The following is a 12,422-nucleotide window of genomic DNA, read 5'->3' as shown; positions in this document are numbered from 1 at the left end:
TCAATGAGTGAACAGAGCAGGTATATTAATTTTATTTATACAAACATTAATGGCTACATATGTGCATACATGTTTCTGTAATCACCCACGTTGGGGGATTACGTCTTCAGGCCAAGGACATATCACTTTCGACGGTAATTCTTGGCCTGAAGACGTAATCCCCCAACGTGGGTGATTACAGAAACATGTATGCACATATGTAGCCATTAATGTTTGTATAAATAAAATTAATATATATATATATATATATATATATATATATATATATATATATATATATTAGCATGAGTGCCTGGGTGTTTGGAGGTGTATGTTGAGCAAAAAAAAAAAATGTGGTAGTAGGAAGGCAGGCTCGAACTTGTACCGCAAAGGTGGAAAAGACGTCTGACATCTTTGTTGTTACGACCACTGCCAAACCGGAAGTGACGTAGGTTTTAATTAAGGCTAGACAATCGAAAGGGGAGGATGACTTTCGAAAATATTGGCGGAAAAAGCGACGCCCCCTGTAGAAAAGTGCCCATTTGAAGGTGAAGATATTAATGTTTTTAGCCAATTTTTCGATATTTGTCGTCTGAAAGGTTGAAATTCAAAACGATACTGATCTTGTGAATATCCGTCGCCTCTGTCGAAAGATTTTGGTCAACATGCAAACATACATACATACATACATTTATATATTGGTAACTAAAAATTTTCGACCCAAACTGATTAAAAAGCTTGCCCTATCTCTGAATACCCGTTATGTAAAATTTCAAATGTTTAGACCTGAGTAATTTGGTAGAGACCAAAGTAGTCAATTTTTTAAAACTTTGACTCCTATTCTTACCCCTTAACATTTATTGTTTTGGTCTCAAATAAAGTTATTAAGTTAGATCCATGTCCAAGGAACCTATATCTAAAATTTCAAGTGTTTAGACCCAAAATTGGCGGAGGAGTTTAGTAGAGTTCTCAAAAGTCTAATCATTGAACTTTGACCCCTTAACAGCGAAATTTCTAGCCGAAAACCGATTACAAAGATTTTCCCAAATCTCAATACCCCATATACCAAATTTCGAGTCTACTAGCAGGCCGCCCGGCATTGCCCAGTCCTACCTGTTTGAGAAGTCTTTTGTGGAGCAATTATTATACAACATAATCACGTTGACAAATCGGTTCTCATTAGATCACTGAAGTTAAGCAATGTTGAGCCTGGTCAGTACTAAAATGGGCGACTATATAGGAATTCCAGGTGTTGTTTGTGCTCTCTGCTTATATCAGCATTGTTTTTAGTTGTCCTAGAATTCCCCTTGACACTGGTCTCAAGCAGGACCAATTCAGGAGAGGTGTGGTTGGGGATTGCGCAAACCTCGTCTCACCTCGTCTCGTTACATATACAACCACCCTTACACCTAACATTGTCTTTCGAGACTGAACGGAGGCACACACACACACACACACACACACACACACACACACACACACACACACACACACACACATATATATATATAAACACTATCGGGGATTATGTAAAATACGCTTAAATATGATATTTTAATTTGTCCAGATTTTTTATATATTATTACAAGTCGTAATTTCAAAAGTTAAAAAAAAAAAAAATTGAGGGGTGCCATCAGCTAGAATCGAAACCGAAACTGTAGCATTTGAAGATGGTGGTGTTACCACTGCATCAACGTGACACGCATATGAAGTGATTAAAAATTAAAAATAAACTAAGATGAATGTACAAAATGTATAAGGAGTTTTTCGATTTTTCCCCTTTTTTGACCCCTTAAAAACTATTTTAACTGGCTATAGACCCATAAATAAACAATCCATAAAAATCCAATCATTTGATGGCCCTAGCACCGCTCTGTGACATTTAGTTTTGGACGAGATAGTTGGAAAATATGGAGACGGACAGACAGACATATAGCCTTATATATATATCTATAAAGCTCAATATTTGTGTGTATATATGTGTTTCTATGAATTTGCTCCAATATGGTTTAATATTGTACTAAACTGACCATATACAATGATAGAGAATCATTCTAAATTGCTATTGGAAGACCAAGAAGTGCGAAGACATCTTAGACAAACAAGGTCATTTTTATATGCATACTAACTAGGGTTGGATCAAATACAATTGTATTTGTATTTCAATTGTATTTAAATACAATTTTAATGTAATTGTATTTGTATTTTAACATCACAAGAAAAAAATAATTTGTATTTGTATTTGTATTATGGCATCCAGGAAAATAGTATTTTGTATTTGTATTTATATTTGAGAGAGAGAGAGAGAGAGAGAGAGAGAGAGAGAGAGAGAGAGAAGGAAACTTTCAGAGCTCTAATGATAATAAAATGCAATGAGGACACGATATAGAATGTAATGTAGATGTCAAATTTGGAAGGAAATATTTATTTTCTTTGTCTTCTTTTTTTTTGCATATTTTCAGATTTCTTTATTACTTTGAAAAAAAAAGTACTTATATTTGTTTTTGTTTAAATCAGTTATTGTATTTTTATTTGTATTTTGAGATTGAGGAATAAAAGTATTTGTATTTGTATTTTTAGACTTAGGAATAAAAGTATTTGTATTTCTGGTAACCTAAACGAAAGTATTCGTATTTGTATTTCAATTGTTAAAAGTCAGTATTTGATCCAACCCTAGTACTAACAGGGGCGTCCGGTCTTCCGGTCGTAAAATACGCTTAAATATGATATTTTAATTTACATAGATCTCGTATTTATTATTATAAAGTCAATTATTTCATATTATATTGTACCCAATCTATAGTCATAATTTCAAAAGTAAATACAGGGTGTCCTAATAAAATGTCTGCACTCTTTAAATGAACATAACTTCAACATTTATTATAAATAATTTTTATGTGTAAATAATGGAGAATGCAAGGACTAAACTATAAGAACAAATTCATTCAAAATTGCTATTGGAAGACCAAGAACGTAAGTGAAGTGTAAAGACGTTTTAGATGCACCAACAAGATTCACAATTATTTGTTTGTGAGATAAGTTTGAGTCAGAAGGAACAATTTAATGGAGAGTTAAAAGATGTCCATAAGAACCATTCTGGAAGACTACGATCATCAATTAGTGTAACAAAAGCAAGAGGAGTCATTGAGAGGTTTCACCAAACCGTTAAAAAAATCAAAAGAATTTTGTCATTGTGTTAAGTTCTTTGAGTGATCTCCCTTGCTTGCTGTTGTGGATTATTGACTGGAAAACAAAGCTGGAGGTTTTGATAAACGGTCGTGTGTCTGTGATTAGAGTTATATGAAGATTAAACTAACACTTGGATTCCAAGGGTTCCTTATAACGAATCAAGTATACATTATTTAATTGGAATTCATTATTGAGATAAATATTATTTATTAATTTTATTTATTGTGGACTATTATCCTAATCTTTTTCTTAGTTATTTCACGTTTCGGTCAACTATTTCTCTGGCCTTCTGGTCTGCAATAAATAAAAATTAATAAATAATACTCATCTCAATAATGAATTTTAATTAAATAATATATATACCATTCGGTACAGATCCGATCATGGAAGATCAGATAATAAATAAACATGAATTTATAAGACCAAAAGAATTCAACCTTGATCGCCTTTTGGGGCCCGTGGCGCAGTGGATAGAGACGTTGAATCTCTACGGTTCCTGGTGAGAATTGTCTGAAGATAGCGGTTTCAATTCTACCTAAAACCAGCCAGAGGCCAAAACGTGGTGAGACGACAACAACTACGGAAGACAGTAATTGCAGTGGATGCAGTTAGGAGATTCAGAGTTCCTATCCTGTTGCGGTTACCACCTGACGAAGGCCAGAGGAATAGTTGGCCGAAACGTCGTGAAACAACAACTAAGAAAAGATGAAGATAATAGTTCACAATAAATAAAATTAATGAATCAAGTGCAGTTCTGTAATTTCATTTTGTTTTTGTTTTTTTGTTGTTTTTTTTTTGTTATTTATTTATTTATTTATTTATTTATTTTTGTTTTTTGTTGCTTTTTTTTTTTTTTTTCACTCGCCTTCACCCCCAAACAAGGCATATTGCCACTTGGACGTAAGGGGCTACAAATTGGGCCCATGCCTAGGAAAGATTAAGATGTTGGTTTACGTTACATTTGAACTTCTGCATACCAGTGCAGTTAGGAAAGCAGGTAGCAGGAAGGGAATTCCAAAGTCTTGCTGTTCTAGGGAAGTAGCTATTAGAGTAGAAAGCTTTCTGGCATTGAGACCTCAACAGTGAAGGGGTGTAATTTTGCTGCTAAGTGGATTTGTTGGGAATATATATGTCAAAGGGGCACAAGTGGAATGAGTTCATCAGAGCACATTCTATTAAAATACTTGTAAAACAGGCACAGGGATGCAACATTGTGGCGATGGGGCAGGGGTTGGAGCCTAGTTGACAAAGTGGGACTTATTAACAGGTTTGGGGCTTATAATTGACTAGCAATACATACGCATACATTAAAAATGCTTGATTCTAATATAGATTATATCTTCTATATGATAACGCTCAATGCTAATAAGAATTTTCTTTGGTGTCTCTTGCAGGTAAATGGGCAGGATCTATCACAATCGACACATCAAGAAGCTGTGGAAGCCTTTCGTACAGCTAAAGAACCCATTGTGGTAGAAGTGTTACGGAGAGGTAATAAGACTAAAATGAAAAGTAGGTCTCCAACTATGGTATCAGTTGGGACCCAAACGGAGGAAGAGATTTTCTGTAGCAATGGAAGTCCGCCTACCCCACCTCCTCCTGGATTTTATGCTTACAATGGGACTGGGTAAGTAAATAAATTTTTTCTATAAAAAAAAAAAAAAATAATAATAATTTTGGCAGACCTGTACAATGTATGTTCTACCTTAAATATATTTTTTGTGTGTTTTTATTCAATTTTTTCAGCAAATTGATTGGACGATAATCTACTAGACTATCTAAAAAAAATGTAAATAAATAAGAAATAAGCTATTAATATTTGCAAAAGAGAGTAATGAATATACTTATTTATTGTTTATATTTATAAAGTACATTGGAAATTGTGATTTAAAGCAAACATCCTTAGGAGAGTTAGAATAAACAGAAAAGAAAGTAGTAGTAGTAGGAGGAGGAAGAGTAGGAGTAAAATTAGGAGTAATGCTTCTAAAAATCCATCCTCCATCCAGGCCTAAATGCACCAAACATTGATGCTATTGTTTTGTTTTTTCATTTTTATTTCTAAAACTCAATCATGTGCTGCAAAACAAAAAAAAAATTTCCTCTTGCTCTCTTTTTCTTTATTCTACTACCTGCAATTTTTTTGGTCTCTCAGTTGAACCAATCGTTTGCGATGGTTGAAAACTCATTACACTTAAGGACGGGATCCTGGTGGCTGAGCAGTTCATAATCTGGGAAAATGGATACATAGACTGTAACATACCACTTTGATTCATATCTAGGCTAGAAGAGGCTGGTCATGTGAAGTCTGTGAGCATTGCGCATTAGCAATGGCTTCTGTCGCAGCTCTGATTTCGAAAAGATATAAAGCTGAACACAAAAGTCAGAATCTAAGAGACCTTCATCTGCACAATTCTCCTTTATGGCTGCGAGACTTGGACAAGTAACTTATGCAAACAGATGGTATTCAACCATCACTGCCTACACCGCATCCTCTGTATCCACTGGCAACAGTTTGTCCAAAATAGTGCAATTCATATTGCTGCAAGATTCACTCCCTCCACATATCTCACCTTGCCAGACACCTTTGTTGGTTTGGCTACGTCCTTCGACAACACTCAGGTGACTTCATTCATGAAGTCATCGACCCAGGATGGAAGAAATATTGTGGTGGCCAGCTAGTTTAGGACAGTTAAGCAGGATGCTGAACTGATTCTGGGCCCTCATCTTAACAGGGTCCATCATTGGAACTGTAAATCGATTGAACTCATAACAGAAGCAGCCTTTTAGTGCCGTACCTGGTCAGCCAATGTTCAGGAAATAGTGAACTTGTTGGAAAGACCTGGTTCAACTGACCAGGGTGAATGCCGCAACCAAGACCCATGTTAGGTCCTCTCGTATAAAACCTGCACCAATTGACAACAATTATTATTATATTTCAAGCTTGATTAATAACTAGCAATAACAACCTATAAAAATATCGTGGAAACCAGTGGCTGAGGGTCAGTTGGTTATTTGAACATGTAAAGAATGTGAAACAAAAAAACTTGTTTCCAAAATGACTAAATTCAGCATTAAATAACCTGAAAAGAGTTGATATGTGGTGTCGTATTTCTGATATTTTTTATTAAATATAAACTAAAAATAAAAATGTATCTATATATAAATGATAATAAACTTTAAAGAAAAAAAAATATAAAATAAATTTAAAAAAAATAGAATAATTAACCTTTTTTCTGATTGGTCTAAAACTTTTGGTTATTTGAAGCCGCCATAAAAAAAAATAAAAGAACTGCCATCTGTTAGCATAGCGAGAAAGTAATCGTTCGTTTTGGAAATTAGAAGAACATTGTCCCCCCCCCCCTCGGACTCTGGTAAGTTGGTCCGTTATATCCTACATTTTTTTTTTTTGATTTAATTTTTCAAGTTGGATCCAATTTCTGCGGTGCGTTAGTTTATTAACGATGGAGATACAGAACAGTAAATAATAGATTTCTACATAACACCGTTGCTCCAGCGCGGTTCGTGTTCTGCATAAGTTTCAAAGCATGTTAAGGTCCTTTCCTGATCCTGGTGAACTTGAAGAAAGAATCTGATCAACTTTAATCATCCTTCTAGTATAAGGGAGTACCTGAACAGATAAAAACCAAGTGTATTAAGGCCTATCTAATCTCTTGAAAGTATTCACAGAACCTACAGATAGGTCATAAAACAAAACAACCAAACCAAACACCTTGAATAAATATTTGAAGATATAAAGAACTTGAAGCGTAAAATCTATTTCCAAAATGGCCAAATTCGGCATTAAATAACCTGAAAAGGGTTAATATGCCGTAAAACAACCCCCTCCCCGCAAACCGTTCTCAAATAATCATACTTTGTTTATTCCTCATTTTCAATCCTCTCGTGATATTTTTCATCAATCAATTGGCAAGTCATAATAGAAAACATGACGGGAGGAGTAGTTTAGGGAAGGGTGATGGAGAGAGGAAACAGAAAAAAGAGTAGTAGTAAGAAGAGGAAGGGAAAGTAGAATGAAAAGAAAGAAGATGAAAGAGTAGTAGTAGTAGTAAAAGTGAAAGTTAGAGGAAGGGAAAGTAGAATAAAGAGAGGGAAGAAAAAGAGTAGTAGTATTAGTAGTAGTAGTAGTTGTAGTAGTAGGTGAAGAGTAGGGGATGGAAGGAGTGAAAAAAATAACCTTGGGAAATTTTTGGAATTTTTAAATCTCTACATATTAGATAAAAGGCAGAATTGAAGAGAAAAAAAAAACATTTTTTACACCTTCTTTAATATTAAAAAAAATAGCAACAAATGATAACTATGGTGTTTAATATTATGCATCAATTTTATTTTGTCGCTGTTTTAGTATTTGTTTTTTTTTTAATTCATTTTCCTTAAACGAATTTTAAGAAATTGAAAAAAAAAATCTAATTGTTGCTTCAAGTGTTTAATTATTTATTTATTTGAAGTTTATTTTTTGCTCAAGATTTGACGAGAGCATTTAAAAACACAGATTCTTTGAAATTAAAATTAAGAAAATTTCATCTCATTTTTTAATATTCTTTTTAATATAGCAGAAATATTCATTTCGGAACGAAAATAAAAGTGCATGAAAATATTAAAAGTTTTTAGAAAAAAAACAAAGAAGAACAAAATAATAAAATTAATGAATACCGAATGAATTATTAAAACAAAATAGAAGAAATAAAAGAAAATAAAAATATTATTCCAAAAAATTTTTTTTTTAATTGCATTCTACCCCCCCCCCTCCAAAAAAAAAAAACACGGTGCCACTTTGATGTAGGGGGTTACAACCTGCGACATGATTGCAAGATGTCTTTTTATATTACACTTGATAGAAGAGGGAAGAGAAAAGAGAAGTGGTAAAAGTAGTAGTCAGAGGAAGTACAATTGGGGAAGCAGAAACCCGGAAGGGAATTCCAAAGTCTAGCAGTTCTGAGGAATAAACTGTTAGAGTAGAAATCTTTCTGGCATCTGGGGATCTCTACTGTATAGGGGTGGGATTTTGCTGCTTATTGATTTTGCATAATTCCATGTATTAAAAAATAATTCGTTTCTTATGTCCAGTTTGCAGAGGATAATCTCTCTCTATATATAAAAGGCAAAATGTGAGTGACCATTTCGTGTATGTCTTCAAAAGACTTTTCGAGCACATGCTCCTGGGGTCGTTACTATCGATTAAAACTGTGTATATAGGTCCTATATTATAATATCTAGGAATTAGGAAACTGCGTAGCGTATAGATTTATTTACGTCGATTTTTACAAAATTATTGCTATTTTGGCTTCTCGCGTGTTGATTGGGCTTTTTAGTATAAATAAAGTGAAACTACACTCAAACGACGTCTTCTCGGCATTGCGTTGGGAAAAACGTCCAGAAGCAATCAGCTTTGATCAGACTGTTCTGGACAATTGGGAGCTGCTTCCCCCCTCTCCAATATCTGTTGGGGGAAGAAACAGTTAAATTTGAGTAAACAAACCCAAACGCTGTGTGACTTCTATTTGACCTTCTTAATTAGGTCAAATGGGAGCAGCAGAGTTAACTTTTATTGCGCACGCCTGTTTTTATAGTTAAATAACCTGCTTAATGTTGTCTGTCGCCGTGGCTCAATGGGTAACGTAGTACGGGTTTTTTTCACACATTAATTTCTAACTCAAGGGTACGAGTTCGATTCTCATACTTACCTACCAAAACATTTATTTTATTATTTACCCCCCCCCCGGAGTTTTGATTTACCTCAAGACACCCGGGCATCGCCGGGTACCCTCCGCTAGTATTTAAAATAAAAGCAAAATAGCCAACTAAGCCAACAATAATAACACTGTGCAACAAATTTCATGTTCCTATGTCTAATAACACTGTGCGACAAATTTCAGGTTAAAAATGTACATACCATATAAGACCTGTTTCGATGAAGGAAAAATATCCTGATACTAAATCTGACCTTAATTTCTCAAGATTAGGCACCGTTTTCATGTGCTATAAATCACATTTTATTATTTTTGGTTATGAATGAAAAACATTAAATTGTCAGTTTAAACAACGTTTGTTCTTTTAAGTTTCTTGTTTTGAGTGTCATCCTGTCTTTTTATATTCTGGCGGTAGTCTGTCAACCTGTCAGTGAGTTCTATTTTTCTTTAAAACGTTTATCCATCATTGAAATATCCTTATGGAATCTTTCACTGTGTTCGTTCATGTTCGCCACTCACATCACTAAGATTCTCTGCAACATTCTCGAAATTGACAATTTTGAAAAAAAAAACAAAAAAAAACAAAAAAAAACATGACCTAATTCGACGAAAAAGACCAGAAATTGATTTTCCATGCCATTGTGTGTATAAAAATAACAGCAGACGCCCTGCACTTTTATTAATTCTTTAATATTTATAATATACTTTAATTTTACCATCTTCGATCATTTTGGTAAATTGAATTGTATGGATCATTTTGGTAAATTGAATTGTATCTTTATTTTATTATATATATATATATATATATATATATATATATATATATATATATATATATATATATATATATATATATATAGCAAAAGTAGTAATCAGGAAAAACCCGAAGAAAGTGATCGATACAATTGTAGAGCAAATATATTTTTTATTACTGTTTTATCTGTGTAGTTACAGGTTTCGAAACATGTGTAACTAAGCAGATAAAACGGTAATATATATATATATATATATATAAACGTGTCAGAAAATGTTCAGAGAGATTAAGTAATAAGTAAGAATGGCTGTGCATAGGCATCCATTAATTAATTAAAGCCTCTTATTTTATTTTATTTTTTTTAAACTCAAAATGTTGAAGAGCTACGAAAACAGGAATGGTACCATAAAAACAAGCGACCTTTTGTGCTTCATAATTTATTTTTCTACATATTCGCCGCCATTCTCTATGTACTTACCAGGAATTCAATGATGCATCTCTGTTTCTGATGCGCGTCCATGATAGTAGTTGCTTTCTCAGAGTTTCACACTGTCAATATCTGTAATGGAAAGATGACACTTTCTCATTATGAATGCACAAGTTCAGTCATCATAACAATAAAATTTGCAATCCCCTCTGATCCATTCAGGTGGAATAAAAAAATAGGACGCATTATTTTTGGAATGCCCATCGTATATATATATATATATATATATATATATGTCCTCCACATACAGTACTGTTTCACTGTATCATAGCTCATCAGTTTGACTAGACGGACAACTACCTAAAGCCAGGATCAAAACCCGACCGCCCGTACGACAGTCAAGGCTTTGAACCATTACACTAATCAGCAGCTGCTGTGCGGATAGTGAATTAACGATGTTTTTACATCGTCCGAATACCTAAGCTCGATTTGTTTACACAAAGAGCAACACTATATACGCTAATGGTATATCGTGTATCACTTCCCAATATGCTCAACTCCAGATAAGGAGCACTATAGTCATCTACATACAGTACAGTTTCGCTGTATCACAGCTCATCAGTGGACAGGCAACTATATGTATAAAATAGAATAATAATTATTTTATACCTACAGACACTAATGTGTCATGCTTAAGCAATCATCAGTGTAGAAGGTGACAATTCTTTCTAGTCAGGAGATTTAGACCCAGCCATGAAGCCACCTTTGACTCCATTTGCTAGGCCTTTACCTCCGGGTCACCAAACAGTTGTCACGGAAATAAAGGGCATTAACAACTAACAAACGCACAAATTAGGTGGAGACATAGACAATCCAGTGTGTTCGAACGAGCAGAAGCCATAAGCGTTGCATAAACTCTAGTTAATTGCTTCTTAGTTTATATTTTCCAGACAGTGTCCATCCTCCATTATTCTTAAAGGCGATTAATAATTACAATTAATAATTACAATTTGGTATCTGCCTATTTGAAACTGAAACTTCTATAAATTGTACTATTGTACTTTCAATGGTCAGTCTTGTGGTGGTAGGATGTGGTGTAGTATCTGTTTTGATGTCATTACGGTACATTAAATATTTGGGTGTGGTTTATGTTTTGGAAGAAAGTTGGGTGTATACTTTGTGAATTTGCCAGTAGGGTTTTTTTTTTGAGTAAGGTGTGATGAAGGAAGCGAGTAGGGGAGAGGGATGAGGGGGAAAGTACGATTTCGTGCGGTTAAGCTGTCTCAGTGGAGAGGTGTTGATATTCTTTTAACTTGGCGGTTATTTATTGGCCTAAGCTTTTGCTTTGATCTGCAGTAACATATTCTTGTCAGCCACTTCCCTATCTTAATATTTTATTTTATTTTTTTTTTCTTTTCTGGTGGCGACTTATTTTTTCTATTAAGTTTTATTTATTTACTTATTCATATATTTATTTTTTATTTATTTTATTTATTTACTTTTGTATTCTATTCCTCGCTTTTTTTTATCCGTAAAAAAAAAAATGAATAAATAAAATATCTTTCGCTTTGCTAAGCTTCTTGCTATAGCCTTGGGGACTGGTTATCATCAAGATAAACACTGTGGTATGATTAAACAAAATATGTGCTAGCAAAAGTATGTTATAGAAGTACACTTCATGATTCTGAGATCATAACTGCCATAACGTTTAGATCTAACTGTATTTATTGTATTTGGGTGAGTCCATTTATTCCTGAAAATGGTAGATCGGCTTATTCCATAAGACTTCTCTTCTTACCCGTTACCTTTCCCCGCGACTACGTTTCTTGTTCTGCTTATCTCCAAGACACCTTCCATCTTTCCTCCCTTCAAGTTCAAACCAGCCTCCGGCAATTCTAGTCACCATGGCAACCAGCCAACAACAAGTGTTCTCTTGTGCATGCAGTCGTGTACGCTAGTGCGTGTGCACACGCCTATGCATGCCTTGCATCCCTCCCCCATGATGAATATAAACAATGAAAGGATGAACACGATAATGAAGACGCTCGGTAGAAATTTCTCAATTGGTTTAGTTGCGAAGTCCAGTCGGATGCGGTCGAGCAGAGAAAGTCAACGGCGTCTGGCCGCCACCTGCTGTTCTGTTCTTGTGTGCACTCCTTCGTCGACGCGCTGTATAGTCGGTACTGCCGTCAGCCATCGTTCTGCAAATTATCAGCGTCGTCATCATTATTTAGAGAATTTAATTTACGTTGCAAATTACGTTTGAAATCGGAAAATCAAAGACGAAATTGGGAAAAAAATATTTGACAAATTGAATTAGCTTTGAGTTTTCCTGTTTTTCTTAATAAAAAAATCATGTTAGAAT

The 12,422-nt window shown here is 34.3% G+C and overlaps 1 protein-coding gene across 7 annotated transcripts in view; it reads left to right on the top strand.

Moving 5' to 3' along the window:
* LOC145252782 (E3 ubiquitin-protein ligase PDZRN3-like) overlaps positions 1-12,422 on the top strand; it is a 596,515-nt gene that overhangs the window by 235,301 nt on the left and 348,792 nt on the right. For all 7 annotated transcript variants that reach the window (XM_080112716.1, XM_080112718.1, XM_080112721.1 and 4 more), the window contains exon 2: positions 4,563-4,795. In XM_080112716.1, coding sequence (XP_079968842.1) covers positions 4,563-4,795 — 233 coding nt within the window. The remainder of the gene's footprint in view (positions 1-4,562; positions 4,796-12,422) is intronic.

Source organism: Euprymna scolopes, chromosome 29 (genome assembly GCF_053919585.1).
Source record: "Euprymna scolopes isolate OS-2025 chromosome 29, ASM5391958v1, whole genome shotgun sequence".
Classification (NCBI taxonomy): Eukaryota; Metazoa; Mollusca; class Cephalopoda; order Sepiida; family Sepiolidae; genus Euprymna; species Euprymna scolopes.
Note: the sequence above shows the minus strand (reverse complement) of the source record. Positions and strands in the feature narration are given on the sequence as shown.